Here is a 16,454-nt window from a genome sequence, read left to right on the forward strand (position 1 = left end):
AACCAATCTCCCATCGGCATAGGAGCATCTTCACTTAAGCGTTACGATGGTGCAGCTGCACCGATGCAGCGTTTTAAGTGTAGACCTGCCCACAGGGAGTACTATTTCCTCCAGGACAGAGCTGAGCTGCAGGCCCCAGCATGGGCTGAGAAGGATATGATGCCACAACCTTCTTGTAAAAAAATTAGGTTTGCCCACACATGATCATTAAAGACCCAGAAAGGGGTGAATTCACAATTCAGAGGCAGATTAAATGGCGTCAGAGATAAATCAGTGTATGTGGGTGAAACTTTAACCGAGCTAGCGAAAGTGAGTGTGATACCATGGGGCTGTCACCAGGCTAAGAGGGCTGGAGATCAGGGGTGAAGTAGAGACAGTAGCCAACAGGAGAAAAAAGTCTCCACCCCAGCTACAAATCTGCCTTCTGCCCCAGGCAGGTAAATTACACCCTGATCCCCACTGTTTACAAACACCTTTTCATTTGGCCCAGCATCCACAAAGCACTTCATGATCCCTCACAATGACAGAGGCAATAGTAAAGCTTAGCACTAATAGTGCTTTGCATCTTCCTAGTGCTGTACACAGAGCAAGCCTCCAAACAGCCCTTTGAAAGACATCAGGCAGATTAGCCCCTTTTCATATCTAAGGGAAGCAACTGCAAAGAGTTGTGCCTAGAATTACACAGAAAATCAGCACTAGTATGGCAGTTCTTACTCTTTGTCCCAAACTCCTTCTACACCATGCTGTCTCTTGAGACCTAAATAAGGGATCAGCCCACGCCTTTTATAATCTGCTAAAGCAGTTATTTATAGGCTGCGAAGCCAGACTGTGAATCACTCCAAAGCATCTAAAAACTGTAGCATTATGCTACAGGTAAAAATGTTAGTCCCTTGGGGCAGTTTTCCCTGCCACAAGGGTTTATAGCTCCTGGGCTCTGCTGCAGATACATGTAACAAAGGATGGAACTCGGAGGCACTTTAAACCAAAATCCACAAAAGAAAAAATATAAAATATAAATGAACAAATTCCCCCTATCCCACAGACCTCCCGTTCTGGCCATAGCCCTGCATCCCAATAGCTTCAGCCCTGTGTGAACGAGAGAGCAAGGCAACCAGGCAGGAGAAATATGATTTGAGTGGCAGAATAAGACTGAAGAAGCTCAAACTTTCCTGTGCACTAGGCAGGCATTAGTGACCACAGCTACTCCAGAAAGCTTCCCAATAATCCTTTACCCGGTTTATGGCCCAGATGAAACACCGGTGGGGGCAGCATGCTGCCAAGGACCTGCAGCGCAAATGTGACCATCTAAAAAGTTGCAAGGAAGTCAGGAGTCTGGACTCTGACACAGGAAAAGCAGGAGAACACCAACGTATTAATAAGCAAGTTTATCTTTATTAAAAAGACAAAGTTCAATTGAAGTATGTCTCAGAATTACAAATGCTCAGGCTCAACAGTGCCCTGCATAGAAAGGTGTATTCCAAAGAGGACTCTGTTGATAGATTAGATCACCAAAACCTATTAACATCTGCCCTAAAACATACGTTTCCCCATTCAATTGAACAGATTATCTCTCGACATACAAGGACAGGGCTGCCTGGTTCACAAGAGGGCTCTTACGGTCAAAGGAGCCTACTGCATGCGTACCTAGGGTGTGTGCTTTCCAGTGCTTCCACTCCAAAGCTGTGCAGAGGAGTGTCCATAGGAAACATGTTCTCCCAGAAGACCACTCTGATCCAAGCCCAGAAACACAACATGGAGCCATTTAAAAATGATTAACCATGGCTTGTTAAAAATGGAACGTTTATAGACACTTCACTGAACCACTACCTGGGCGAGAGGAGAGCTCAGGAGGCCATTTAATATATACGATGGCCAGATGTGCTACAGGTCTGCTCGGCTCCCAGCAGAGACTCAGCATGCAGCAATACAGCTTATTGCAAGTGGCCTGATCAAAACTGAAAAGGCCTATGATCAGAAGAGGTGCTGGACACCCAATAGCCTCAGCGCAGACCCTGTAACACAAGACAGGTTGCCTTAGGGTTTGTCTATATGGAAAGTTTTACCAGTGATGCTAGTATAAATCCCCATCTGGACACACAAGCATGGCTTTTGTTTAGCTTAGATCCTGTCCCAAGCAACATAAATTAAACCAAGAAGGGGCCTCTCATACCAGAATAAGATCATACACATGGTGCAATACTGGTATAACTTTACTGGTTTAAATTCACAACTTGTATTATACCAAAAAGATCTTCCCATATAAGTAAGGCCTGAGAAGCAGAATGCCTGAGAAAATACACAGCATAGCACTTCTTACTTTCAAAGCTCTTTATCAAATGACATTAACCCCACAACACCCGGTGAGGTAGGCAACAGTAAGCACCATTTTACAGGTGGAAAAACCAAGGCACAGAGAAATTAAGTGGCTTGCCCAAGGCCACTGGGGGGACACAAAGGAGATGGTTATGATTATAATCCAGGCGTTTCCAGCTGGATTCCTTACCATCCACAGAGCACCCCACACCCCCAAGACTTCCAAAGTCTGCTGTGTATGCTGCTGGTTATGAATGGAAGCAGTCTGGACACCTTTTCTTCTAATCCCTGCGTCTGTAAATCACTTTGAGCGCCCAAGGAAATGGTGCTACAAACGCATGAAACGGGTCACCTCTCACTCCAGCTCTGTAGCAATAGCACTGGTCTTTCCCACTAGCAGGCAGACTTTCTAACCAGGAGTCTTTTCCCTTTTTGTAAGGAAGAGATCAACCATAGTGTTATGTGTTGCTGTTCCACTGAGGGCCATTTCCTAGACTCTTCACCCTCCTTCACCATAAGAGCTACAGCTCTCGAATTTCTTATTCACATTCTGCCTGTCAGAAGCAACATGGCTTAGGAAACATGCATAAAAAATTGCCACATCAACCCCCATTAAACTATAGCTATGCAAGAGCTAGACATATTATCATATAACAAACAAGAACAGGGCACAGGCTGTATCTGCTGAGAGACCTACAAACAATACAACCCTGGGATTAACCGGATCAACCCATCCCATCTTGCAGAATGGGCTCTGTTAGGAAATAGTTCTCTCTACCACTGGGGTTGATTTCGCCATCACTTCCACTCCTCAGTCTCTGAGACAGCATGTGCTTGGCAGAAGACAGAGTTGGTTCTTTGACAAATGCTCATCACCAGCCCGCTGGAGCTCTAAGCCAGCAACCGAAAACAAGAAGTGTACATTCACCCAGAAAACCATTGCCAAGTATTGCTAGATACTGCTCTCTCTCCAGCAGAGATCAACCCCTTCTGACTGGGTGTCTATCCAAAGCCAAGTTCTCTACTGTATAAAGCAGCAGACTGGCTGCTTAAACCAGTCTTGCCTTGTAGTTTCCCCTGGGCAGTCTGGAGAGACAGTCTAATCCAGGCATCGCCCTATTTTAATAACTGAACCTGAGGCTGGTTAAAGCTGTCACCTGCCTGCTGAGATTGCTTCTGAGTAACCGAGTCCAGCTGTGAAGCAATCACAATGGGCAGCTAAGTCACCAGAAACCATTTGAACACTTTGATGCCACCTATATAACATCTCTGTGCCAGTTCCATTTTATAGTTGTCATAATCCCTCCATTACATGCAGCACTGAACAGCAGCCACCAGTCTCAGGTGAATAACCTCTCATTGCCACAACACGCCCAAGGTGGATATGCAGCACTGCACACCCTGCTGGACTTTACTGATCGTAACTAAAAGGCTCGTTGTGCCCTGGTTAATATCCTCCCCTCTGGCTCAGGAACACCGTGCTCCTGGCAGTTGGAGTTCCAGAACAAGGTCCAGATCAATTCAATCTGGACATTTCAAGGGAGTCCTGCAAAGAGCTTTTACATCAACAATTGCCGTTTCACGCAGGGAACAAAAATATTTCCCAATGAAGAACAGGGTTCAGTGACCATGGGAAAATATGAAAGAGCCAAATTCACCCTGTTGTGCCCTAATGGAGTCAATGGAGTATCCCCATAGCTGTGTTTGGCTCTGCGTGTTTCACACCACTATCTGTTGTGAGGAATAGCACTCATCCAGAAGGCTATATTAGTATCCTTACAGGAGAGCAGGGATTGGAGTGGAAGGATATGCAGGAAGAATATCCAGTATCAATGAGGACATCATCCTGAGGAGTGATCTAGAACTTCAAAACTGACCACTGCATCACAGGAGTCATCAAAACCTTGGTCCCCACTGGAAATGGGAAGAGGAACCTATCAGCGAGAAGAATAATTCACTATCCTGATGTCTGTGCAAAGTCATGGCAGAAATTCAGACTCCTTTTTGCAATGCCCCCATCTTTCTCCCTTGCTGCCACCAGCTTTCCTTACAATAGGATGACAAGTGACTAAGTAGACAACAGATATGGAGGATGACAATTAGAAAATGCTTCGCTATTAGAGACTTGGCTACCACAGCGTCTGTTAGTCAATATCCAGCTGTCTACAGAGCTTTGTCACCCTGCCTGACAGCTTCTTTTAACACCAAGACCCTTTCGTCTCAGGCAGACGGGTCTGGGCATGAGAAAATTTTAACAAGAACAGAACTTTTCATCCTACCAAGTCTTGTGAGCTTCTTAGCTGTACAACTTGCAGTTCTGGCCCCCAGCTACTTAAAGAGGGAGGAGTGGAAGTTCACTGCTTTTGGCTTAAAGCTCAGTGCAATGGACCAGCTGTGTTCCATTTCAGCACCTATATACCACAGCAATGGGTGCTTTAGAAATGCCTAGGTAGAGAGGAACTAGCAGTGGGAGCACCAGAAGCTGCTGTCTTCTGTAAGTCAGCAGTTCTTAATGGACACCCCATGCCCCATTTCATATAGCCAGGATGTCTGGAAGTGTATACTCAAGATTTGGCAAGGGGGGGGGGGGGGGGAACCAGACCAGGTGGTGAAGATGAAGTTGAATATGAGAGGAGGGAAGTAGCAGCATCTGTTTTACTGTGCTGCTGACAAAAATAAAGCATTCAGTGGTAACTTGCATGTGCCACAGCATAGGAGTGGAGCTGCTGAATCCCCTTCATGTTGTGTGGGGATGATTCACAGATCAGGGGAAGGGAGAGTTCAAATTTAAGGCTCAACCCTACTCCTATTGAAGTTAATAGCGAAAGTCCCTTTGAATTCAATGGCAGTAGCATCAAGTCCTTGAAATGTCTGTCTGCTCACATGATGAATTGCAATAAGCACCGAGAGAACACCAAAGCCACATGGTCAATTCAACCCTCTTCCCAGAGAAGAGCTTCCTAAGACACCATCGGAAGTCTCTAGTACAAGAGAAACCGCTTATCTCAACAAGACCAAAGCCCATAAAATTCACATGGGGTCACTGGCTCGAGTCAGCCTTCTTGCTTTGGCCACCATCCATAACAAACCTCCCACTTGCACCCCGAGCTCAGGCACTAACACTCAAGTCATGGGGCTACAGCAGCTCTCGCCATTACAGTTTCGGCAGCGTGCCTGCTGGTGCCAGTATAATACCAAAAACATAGAAGAGGCCCAGCAGGAGGTTGAGCTTGGCTGTCCGCTGGGGAATTTTGCTGAAGTTCTGGCTCCGGAACTGCCTCTCCAGCGAAAAGGCCATAGGAATGGTGAGTAGCGGCAGCGCCATGCTGATGGTGTAACGTGTGGCCAAGACGCAGAAAATCAGGTAGGGCAGGAAGAGCAGTGTGTTGTAGAGCATGTAGGAAAACGTGGGGCCGATGAGGATAGCCAGGGTGACAATGCCTGCCTGCCGGTCAGACTCCATGTCCCGTGTGTTGTTGCTGTGCAGGATGGCCTCAGTGCTGAGGGCTAGTGGGACAGCATAGAGCAGGGGCGAGACAGAAAGATAGCCAACCTGCACTGCATGGGCAAACATGACAGCCAGGGGCCCAAACGTGATGAGGATCACCAAGTCGCCAAGTGCAACATATTTAAATCCAATTCCTGTGGCAAGAAACAAGAGGAAAACAAGTGTTACCAAGTGAAATTCACTTCATGGAGGACAATAGATGTTACTCAAACAGATCAGCAGCACCTAAAAAATGCTGTAAAACAGCCAACACAAACACAGCTAGGGCAGGGCTACACACATGCTCTTTTATTGCCCCAGAACTGATTATTATTCTCCCTTTCCAAAGATAATAAAGCAAACGTCTGCAATTCTCCAGTCTCAACCAGCGAGCAAAGATTAAGGAGCAGATTCATTACCCATCTGGAATACCTTATTCCACAAGCAGTCACACTGAAGTCCATGGGATTACGCATGCAGTAAAGTGCTACCCAATGGCAAAAAACAGTGAGATGGCAAAATTTGCAGACGACAAAAAATTACTAAAGATAGTTAAGACCCAGGCAGACTGTGAAGAGCTACAAAAGGATCTCTCAAAACTGGGTGATTGGGCAACAAAATGGCAGATTTCAGAGTAGCAGCCGTGTTAGTCTGTATCCACAAAAAGAAAAGGTGTACTTGTGGCACCTTAGAGACTAACAAATTTGAAATTTAATGTTGATAAATACAAAGTAATGCACACTGGAAAGCATAATCCCAACTATACATATAAAACGATGGGGTCTAAATTAGCTGTTACCACTCAAGAGAGAGATCTTGGAATCATTGGATAGTTGTCTGAAAACATCCACTCAATATGCAGCGGCAGTCAAAAAAGTGAACAGAATGCTGGGAATAATTAAGAAAGGGATAGATAATAGGAACAAAATATCACGTTGCCTCTATATAAATCCATGGTATGCCCACATCTTGAATACTGCATGCAGATGTGGTCGCCCCATCTCAAAAAAAGATATATTGGAATTAGAAAAGGTTCAGAAAAGGGCAACAAAAATGATTAGGGGTATGGAACGGCTTCCGTCTGAGGAGAGATTAATAAAACTGGGGCTTTTCAGCTTGGAAAAGAAACAGCTAAAGGGAAATATGATTGAGGTCTATGAAAATCATGACTGGTGTGCAGAAAGTAGATATGAGAAGTAGTAAACAATACTTCCTTAACACAAGAACTAGGGTTCACCAAATGAAATTAATAGGCAGCAGGTTTAAAACAAATAAAAGGAAGTATTTCTTCACACAATGCACAGTCAACCTGTGGAACTCCTGTTGTGAAGGCCAAGACCCCATAACAAGGTTCAAAAAAGAACTAGATAAATTCATGGAGGATAGGCCCATCAATGGCTATTAACCAGGATGGGCAGGAATGGTGTCCCTAGCCTCTGTTTGCCAAGAAGCTGGGAATGAGCGACAGGGGATGGATCACTTGATGATTACCTGTTCTGTTCATTCCCTCTGGGGCACCGGGCATTGGCCACTGTCAGAAGACAGGATACTGGGCTAGATGGACCTTTGGTCTGACCCAGTAGGCCCATTCTTATGTTCCTATGAGTATGGATGTTAGAATCTGGCCCTGAACAGATGCAACCATTAGGTTAAACTATCAGCTGCTACATCTTTCAAATGATATCCTCCAAGCCCTAGAAATTGCTTAATCTTATCTATAGCAACACACCGGGTGTTTCTTGAACCACCAAGCAGCAGAACTGAAGAGGCAAAACACATTTTAGCTTCATAAGTCCCACAAAAAAATTTCACGTTCCTACTCTACATCAGTGTTACTCATTAATCTTGGTGCATTTCTTAAAACACCTCTTTAGTTTACTTTTCAGTTTAAACTAGATCTGGCTAATAGCAAATGAGGAACTGTTCAGATAATACAAACTCAGCTCCATCCATGGAGAAGAGAACACAGATAATGAACCAAAGCAGCTGACATACACCAGATATACATTTCACGCACAATTCCTGCCTCAGAGTATGAAGTACAGTCCTTACCTCCAGTATAAAGAAAGGAGCTGGAAAGTCCCCCAAAGTAGATCAGGGCCAGGTGCTCCAGCTTGAGAGTGGAGAGACAGTAGAGGCAGGCAGCACAGATACAGCCCAGGGTATAGAGGAAGACCCCAAACCGGACCACATCCTGAGGCTCCAAGATCTGGTCCACCAATGTCCGGTCATCACTCTTCTTGTGGTCAATGCCCTTGGAGAAGTCATAGTAGGTATTAACCAAGTTACCTGCTCCATGCACAGCCAGGACAGCCACTGCACTGCCCACTAGCAGCCCTGGGTCTAGGGATCCATGGGACCGATAGGCTAGGGCACTGCCCAGGGCTACTGGGGTCAGAGAGGCGCTGAAGCTCCAGGGCCGCAGGGCCAGAACGTAGGCGGCACATTTCTGCCTCCAGGTGCCTGGGCGGCTCTTGGCAGAGCTGGGCAGCCCGATGCCCAGCTCCCCCACGTCACCGCCTCTGGGGCTCTCAGCGCCGATGCTGATCTTCTCACTCCGAGCCTCAGACTCCATGCTCCTCACGCGGCTGACTCAGGAGAAGGCGCCGGTGGCAGACCTGGGAAAGGAGGGGGAGTTTGCATCAGGAAAGGGAAAGCCCCGGGGGCCTCGCCAGGGACACACCCAGCCCCGGGGAGAGCCGCCGGCGACACCCGCGACGCCAGCCGCTGCAGCGGCGACCACCCAGCGAAGGGGCCCCAGGGCGCGGAGAGCGAGGGGCGGGCCCCTTCCCATCCCGGGCACCGGCGGAGAAGCGGGGTCCTTCCCCGCCTTCCTCCTCCCCGTGGGGCGCCTCAGCCCCCGCGACCTCCGCATCCCCTGCGGGAGGGAAAGGCCCCCGGGTAGGGGGAGCACCCCGGGCGGGGGGCGGCGGCGGCTCCCAGCCCCGGGCGGGGCGGACTCTGCTCTCCCGTCGCATGGGGCGGCTCCGGGGCCCCCTCACCTGCTGCGGAGCCGGGTCCCGGGGAGGCCCCTCCGGCTCCGCTCACGAGCGAGCCGGCTCTCGCGGGACCCCGGCCGCCAGCCCGCGCGGCCGCCGCCGCCCCCCGCCCCACCCCCGCGTGGGCCCCGGCCAGGGCCGGCCCCTCCGGAAACAAGGGCGCTGCTCGCCAAGGTTCCGCTTGCTGAGGGGAGCCCTGGGCCGGGGCGGGGGAGCAGCCAGGTGGGGCCCAGGGGGAGGGATAGGGAAGAGCCCCAGAATACGAGTAATACCGGGGGGGGGGTGCCTTCCCGTAGGGTCACTCAGCCAGTCCGTGGCAGAGCTGTGGATTGAACCCAGGAGTCCTGAGCCCCATCCCCCTTCTTTAACCCCAGAGAATAGACTCCCCTATCCCCAGCCCTGCGACCCTGGTGCTCGGGATGCTGCATGCACACACCGCCCCATGGACTCCTGCAGGCGGACGAGTCTATCTCGGCCACGGCTTGCAAGGTCAGAGCCTTACCCGCTCTGAGCCTCCGTTTCCCCAATCTGCAAAATGGGGATAACAAGCCACAGGGATTGATATGTGGGGGCGACTCAAATCATCTGGTAAGAAGTGCCACAGGGAAAGCCTGGAAAGTTAATCTGAGCCACTGTTATTAAATTATCAATTAATATTTAACTATTAGTGAATATTAACATCTAATCATTAGTATCAATAACAAGTCTGCTTATATGAACCCTTAACCATTCATATTAGCGGTAAATCATAGACGTTAAATGTTTTGTGTCGATTATCATAGCTAATAGCTATTTTCCACTGTTAGGCAAACTAGGGGTCACAGAAGTCGCTAGCTTCTATACGTACCATTACGGTAACAGAGCCTTTCTTCTGCCCTTGGTGCTCTTCAGGACAGGCTGCACCCAGAGCAGTCGAGAAGCTGGAGGGGATAGAAGGACCAAGCGTTCACGCAGCGAAAAATTCCTACCGTCTCAATGGTTTAAAAAAAAAATCAATTTCCGCATGCGCACAATGCCGTGCAGCTTCAGAGAGGGCGGAAGCAATGTGGCTTTCCAAAGGCGAGGCAAGCTCTGAATTCTAACCAATCACACAGCGCCCAACTTCTCATTGGCGCAGCTATGTGTCAGTAAGTCACCATATGTCCTTTGATTGGCCAATACCGACCGCTCTCGCCTCCGGCAGTTATTTGGGGGTGGGGACACGATCCTCTAGGAACCCCTCCTCACTCCTAAAGCTATTGGCTGCCCCACCTGCTGGTCACATTCCCCTCAGCGCCGATTGGTTAGCGCGTCTTCGCCGGCCCGGCGACAGCAGTGGGGGAGGGGAAACGCGGGGCCCAAGCTGGGGAGCCGGTCGTAAGGGGGCCGGCGCGGCTGGGCCGGCCGGAGGCGGTGAGTGTTGGGGCCCCGATCCGGCGCCGGGAAGGGATCCCCCTCCCCCTCAGTAGGGACACCCCGGCCTGGCTCCCCAGTGCGGGGCCTATGGAGGCTGCGTCCCCTTCCCCGCCCCTTCGCCGCCCGGGCTGGCCCAGGCCCCCCGGCAGCCGCAGCCCCGGCAGCGGGGATGGGGGCTGCCCTGGGGGCTTGCTCGGTGAGCCGAGTCGCGCTGGCAGGGGGCCTCCCGCGGGTCCCCCCCCCCCCCGCCGCAGCACGGGAGGTGCCCGACTCCCCTCGGGCTGGCGCCCGCCGCTGCCCCCTCCTTTCCCGTGCCCCAGGCGGAGCGGTGCCCGGAGCTGTCAGCCAGGCCGGCGGCCGCCGCTCAACCCCCGGGGCCTCCCCGCCCTGGGCCGGGCAGTGGGTGGCGGGGACCCTGGCCTTGGGTCTGCGCCGGCTTTCCCAGCGCGGCTCGTTGGATCTGGGCCCCCCACTGATGCAGGCAAGGCCTCTGCCCTGGGCGGAGCGCGCAGGCCCTGCTTGCCCGGGATGGACAGGCTGTGATCACCCCTTTGCCCCGCTCCTTGCGAACGCGTTCCCTCACCAGGGCAGAAGAGGCCTGTTTAGGCTACTCTTCCAGCCTGGGGAGCTGATCATGGCTTCTGGGGAGATGCTGGTAGCAGGAAAGATCCCACAGTATCTCCTGATTCCTCAGGGGCATCTGCTGTACCCCGGGATTTTAATGAGGCGGAGTAGTGGCAAGTGAGGACTAGGAACCCAGGACTCCTAGGGTTCTAGGCCTAGTTCCGCCACTCACCTGCTGTTTGCCTTGCAGCAACGTACTTGAAGACCCCTGCATCGGTTTCCTCCTTTCTAAAATGGTTATTTTTAAACTTTAAAAAAAAAGTGCACCCATCAAGATGGTCTCTACACATGTACAACATTAAATATCCCATTACAATGACTGTTGCTGGCACAAATAGATTCTCAGCCCTTAAATACGCATCGGAGGTTATAGCGCTTATCAGCCCCTAGGAGCGTTGAGGTTTGTAAAGAACTTTGAGGTTCTTGGATGAAAGGGGTTGTAGAGGAGCAAACTGAAGTAACGACATCGACATGCACACCAGGCGGTCCTTACCCTCCTTGTAACTTTGCTTGACTGGGAACGCCTCTGAAGCACAAGCCCGTCTTGGTATTTGGGCATGGATTTGATTTGGGCATGTCTCATGTGCCCATGAACGCTTTGTTCTAGGAGTCAGGAGGCTGAGCTGGGGCTGGTTTGTTTAGGGTGCGCTGAAGGACCGTGCGAGCCGGAACTCTTGAAAGCTGCCTAGGTCTGTGGAATCCCAGGAGCCTGTACCCCTGTCATATATCTGATGGGGTTCTGTAGCTACTATGCCATCTGAAAGCCCTCCGTTTCTCATGAGATGTATATTTGGGAGCAGTAAATAGGAGCCGTGTGGTGGAGGGAGCTGTGATTGGCTTCTGTACTAGCTAAAAGCAATAAACGGGTTTTCTGTCTAAAGGATCCACTGGACTTGATGCCCCAAGTCCCGGCTCGCCGCCATCATGTCGAGCACCGTGTCCATCCTTCAGCAATTTGCCAGCGGGCTGAAGAGCCGCAACGAAGAAATCAGGGCAAAAGCCGCCAAGGACTTGCAGCATTATGTCACCATGGAGCTCCGTGAGGTGAGTGCTGCAGATGTGGGAGCAGCAGCCTTTAGCTGGGGAGACACATTTGTGCCATTTGGCTAGGGAGTGAGGTGTGTCGCTAGGATGCTTGGGGCGGTAGAGATTTGGGATGCTGAGGTAGGTACTAGAGTGGGATGGGCACAAGCAGGCACCAGAACAGGGGCTGGGTTAACCGGGCAGGGGCACAGACAGCAGACGTAATTGCTTCCTCTGGATTTGGATCCCACAGTTAATTTACTGCCTTTGAGTTTGGGAGCCCTGAAAAGTGTTGTTGCCCTTCTTTATCTGGGGCATATGTAGTGGAGGAGAGGTGGTAAATTGATCTGAATTCGTTACCTGTGCAGATGAGCCAGGAGGAATCTACCCGCTTCTACGATCAGCTGAATCACCACATATTTGAACTGGTCTCTAGCTCTGATGCAAACGAGAGGAAAGGAGGCATTCTGGCTATAGGTGAGTGAAGGACTTCAGCACCTCTGGTGAACTTCCCCTTCACATTGCTGTTCTATCGGGACCGATTGTCAAGAGAACTCCATGCTCACAAGAGATGCCCGCTATATTTAAGAGAGTTCAGTGCACTGGGTGTGTATGGAATATAGAGCTCTTTTGAAATTCTGACCATAGGTGTCACAATGGGAGCTGCTGGATGCTGAGCACTTCTGAAAATCTGGCCCTTTTGGTGCCTCCTTGGAAACTGAGCACTTGAAAATCTGACCCCAGTGTGTGTGCTGAGCACTTGAAAATCTGGCCCTGAGCTCTTCTGAAAATACTTCTCATAGTGTCCAGTTTTATTGGTGGTCACAAGAGGCAAAGCCTCTGGACTCCCTGTTGCCTGAGAACATTCATTCTTTTTTGTTTAAAGTCACCTGGCTCAAGGGCAGCAGCCCCCATCCCTGTGGAGGGATCTAAATGGCTTTTGCCTTCATTTTGTTTAGCGGCTCCCTCATTTGCCCTGTTGTGCTTTCATTCTTACATGGCAAAGCTTCCCAAATGCTGTGACACACAAGGATGCAGGTAACTTGTATAAAAACACACCCTTCCAACAAAATACCCCGTATCCTTGGCATTTGCCTTTTGTTAACTACGTAGAAGCTGCTTGTGGGTTGATTTCACCAGCCATAACCAAACCAACCCCAAGGTGTCTGGAGGTGGTGGAAGTAACTTAGGAAAAGAAATCTTTGTTGACCGCATCTGATTTCGAAGCTGACAGTATCACTTTAAAATTGTTTCTGTGAATTTAGTGCTGTTGAAAGGTGCCGGATTGACAACCCTGGACACTGATGGCCTCTTTATCTACAGAGCAGGTACAACCCAGGCACCAGCAGTGCAAACTTCAGCCACACTGCCCTCTGTCAGTGTGCCTCAACTTTGACCTGGAGGGGCAATCTCTAGGGGTGAGGGAGCATTCAGTCTCTTTAGTCCATTCAGTCCTTGGCGCCTCTACTGAGACTGTCAAGAAGGGGGCCAGTTGTAGTGGTTGCATGTGGATGCCTGTCAATTGGGAATGGGCCCACGATCCCAGGGTGGAAAAGCTGTGACCTGTGGAAAGGACTTGATAAACTTCCCTGTTTACTAAACAAATTCTGACTTTAAAAGGCTGGTGACCCTTTCCTACTGCTTGTTTTCTCTGGTGGATTTTTGGTTTAGGAAGAGAGAATGGGAGTCTCTAAAGAATGGATAGGGAATACTAACTCTTCTCCAGGGACTACCCTACTGTCGGGCAAGCTGACTCAGTGGCAGAGTTTTCATTCCCGTTCTCCCTCTCCCCAGCAAGCCTTATCGGCGTTGAGGGAGGCAATGCCACCCGCATCGGCAGGTTTGCCAATTACCTTCGGAACCTCCTCCCCTCCAATGACCCTGTCGTCATGGAGATGGCGTCCAAGGCCATCGGGCGCCTTGCTCTGGCAGGTGATACCTTCACGGCGGAATATGTGGAGTTCGAGGTGAAACGGGCTCTGGAGTGGCTGGGAGCTGATAGGAATGAAGGTCGAAGACACGCGGCTGTACGTACTCCTCTTCAGCCTTCCTGGGAAAGGGCTGGCTGCTCATGAGTAGTGGTGATGGGAGCGATGTATATAGATGGGTGGATGCAGTGAATGAGAGCTGCCAGGGACTGGAATGGCTACAATTGTATATCTGAGAAGCTGTGATGCTGGCTAGCTGGTCTGCCGTAAACCGTGTTCATTATGAAAGTCTTTTGGGACCAACCAAGAATGAGGCCCCATTATGCTAGGCATTGTACAAATGCAGAGCAGATAGTCCTTGCCCCCAAAACGCTTACAGTCTAAACAGACACAGGGAAGGGGTCAGTCTCTGAATTCCAATCTGTGCCTAACGCCACCATCTCTCTCCCTCTCTCCAGGTTCTGGTCCTGCGTGAGCTGGCGATCAGCGTGCCCACCTTCTTCTTCCAGCAGGTGCAGCCGTTCTTTGATAACATCTTTGTTGCTGTGTGGGATCCCAAGCAGGCCATCCGAGAGGGAGCCGTGTCTGCCTTACGAGCCTGCCTTATCCTCACCACCCAGCGGGAGCCAAAAGAGATGCAGAAGCCACAGTGGTACAGAGTAAGGAAATAATCCCTTAATCTTGGAACAGCTTTCCTCCAGAGTTCAGAAAAGCTTCAGCGTCCTCACCAAAAGCCAAGAGACTGATCCCCATATGTCAGTAGGTGTTGGCCTCTCTCAATCAGGTTTGAAAATGGTTTGGCCTCTAGAGCATGCTGAACCAAACTGTTTACACTACCCTCTACAAAAGCATGTGAGACACTCCATTCCACCAGGGATCTACTGTACTTTCTGTAACTTGTTGCCAACAGTAGAACAGAATGCTCAGTAGTTAGGACACATGCAGATTTTCTAGGTTCTGCTACCTCAAAGTATCTTCAGCATCAGTGATCAAAGAGCCAGTCAGCAATGGCAAGGTTACAACACTGCAGCCAGGGTTGTACTTATTTGACAGTGTGGAGTTCTAAATCCACATGTGAGGCTTGAACAATGCGATCAAACTACTTTGACACAGTGAGACCTGAGCACACGTTATACTGGCAACATGACCAGGGTGCCAAGAACTGAAAGGCCCCAACACACATTTCACATAATCCCCATGTGCACTGTGGTAATGGTGTGCTCTTAAGAGAGGATGGAAGATGCAGGTCTCCTTGTCCACTCTTTCTGTTGAAAACAGGTGGGTTGCCAGAGTAGACTGGGTCAGAACTGTCCAGCGCTCCGTTCTAGTGTTGATCAGCTGAGGTTTTAGCCGTTCCTGGAACTTAAGGGCTCCCAGTAACTACTGACTTGCTGTATTCCCTTGTTCTACATTGGGGGACTTGGTCTCTGTTAAGGCTGCTATTATCTATCTTCAGCACACATACGAAGAGGCAGAGAAAGGTTTTGATGAGACTTTGGCCAAGGAGAAGGGTATGAATCGTGACGACCGAATCCATGGTGCCTTACTGATCCTCAACGAATTAGTGAGAATCAGCAGCATGGAGGGCGAGGTGAGTGACTTATCAAGATGGCAACTAGTCTGGTGCTATGGCTGGCCGAACGGAGGTGTCTCCTCGTTCAGTTTAATAAAGTGGGGCAGATGTGACTAATCCACTTGGGTTGGAAATGGGTTGATTGAGCTGGAGAAGTTCACGAGCAACTGGGGTCTAGGGCATTTCATTGTCACAAACACAGTGGCAAAGTGAAGGGAATTAGTTGAACAGTAACAAATGTTTAGGGACAGGAGGGTTCATTCATGATGGAAAGTGACATTAAATAGCTTTAAGATACAACTGGATGTGTTGGGCAGCAAGTACAGATATTTGTGGGATATAAGCACAAAGGAAGGAGAGGAATTGTGCAGGGTGTTATAGGAGGGTATAGCCAGAGAAAGTGGGAACACTTCCTGGCAGTGAATTAAATGAGAGGTTGGGCAGTCTCCCAAGGGAAAAGAAAGGATGAAAACCCAATTGCTTGGGACTTTTAAAATTCGATTAGAAAAAGCACTAGAGAATGTCCTTCAGGGAACAATTCTGCCTCCGTCCCTTGGGATGGACAAGGTGCGTGAATAGGTCTCTCTCCCTCTTTAGTTTCAATTACTCCTCCACAATCTTTTCCCAGTTGTAGCTTCAAATCTTTCTTGCATTATGCTGTCCCCTGTGACCGTATGTGGTAGGACAGATACCTCACTGTCTGTTCTATGTGTGTGCTATAGGATGGTCGCCTGATAGGTTCTAACCTTATATGAAGTGTTTAATTTAAGCAGCAACTTGGCACCAATTAAATTTGAAGTGAAGGTGTTTTCGTAGGGACTGGTGGGTTCATAGGAAGTGGTTGAATGTGTTGGAAGTGAGGGTCAGGTTAGTGCCCAGTACTGTTTTATCATGTGAAACTCAGCACATTCTAAGAGTCCTGCTAGACTGTGAATTCACAGAATTACAGAACTGTAGGGCTAGAAGGGACCTCGAGACATCATCTAGGCTATCCCCACCACTTCCAACCCTGCATCCACTGTCTCCTCAACCAAAGGGAACAGCATTTCCCACGAGAGTTAGGGCCACTGCCATACCTAGCCTGCCTTGTTCAGTGACTTTCACTGCATGAC

General features: G+C 49.8%; 2 protein-coding genes across 16 annotated transcripts in view; one reads left to right on the top strand and one right to left on the bottom strand.

The window, feature by feature from the left end:
* Window positions 1–9,886, bottom strand: part of UBIAD1 (UbiA prenyltransferase domain containing 1) — a 100,885-nt gene extending 90,999 nt beyond the window's left edge. For 5 of the 11 annotated variants that reach the window (XR_006286431.1, XM_037881198.2, XM_043531674.1 and 2 more), the window contains exons 1-2: window positions 9,647–9,845; window positions 7,853–8,418 (exon numbers count right to left, since the gene is read on the bottom strand). Coding sequence is in view for 10 of the 11 variants with exons in the window: in XM_037881198.2 (XP_037737126.1) it covers window positions 7,853–8,375 (523 nt within the window). In the remaining variant the exon portion in view is untranslated. Of the gene's footprint in view, window positions 1–1,372; window positions 5,956–7,852; window positions 8,419–8,802; window positions 8,928–9,646 lie in introns of those variants that run through there. The other 6 variants (XM_043531677.1, XM_043531676.1, XM_007053703.4 and 3 more) reach the window with 5 other exon arrangements.
* Window positions 9,887–10,044: 158 nt separating this feature from the next.
* The window catches only part of MTOR (mechanistic target of rapamycin kinase), a 103,351-nt gene continuing 96,941 nt past the window's right edge, over window positions 10,045–16,454 (top strand). For 3 of the 5 annotated variants that reach the window (XM_037881194.2, XM_043531669.1, XM_037881195.2), the window contains exons 1-7: window positions 10,048–10,191; window positions 11,700–11,862; window positions 12,210–12,318; window positions 13,107–13,169; window positions 13,636–13,868; window positions 14,228–14,428; window positions 15,226–15,360. In XM_037881194.2, the coding sequence (XP_037737122.1) occupies window positions 11,743–11,862; window positions 12,210–12,318; window positions 13,107–13,169; window positions 13,636–13,868; window positions 14,228–14,428; window positions 15,226–15,360 (861 nt within the window). In that variant the 5' untranslated portion in view covers window positions 10,048–10,191; window positions 11,700–11,742. Of the gene's footprint in view, window positions 10,192–11,699; window positions 11,863–12,209; window positions 12,319–13,106; window positions 13,170–13,635; window positions 13,869–14,227; window positions 14,429–15,225; window positions 15,361–16,454 lie in introns of all 5 variants that reach the window. The other 2 variants (XM_027826700.3, XM_037881196.2) reach the window with 2 other exon arrangements.

Source organism: Chelonia mydas, chromosome 18 (genome assembly GCF_015237465.2).
Source record: "Chelonia mydas isolate rCheMyd1 chromosome 18, rCheMyd1.pri.v2, whole genome shotgun sequence".
NCBI lineage: Eukaryota > Metazoa > Chordata > Testudines > Cheloniidae > Chelonia > Chelonia mydas.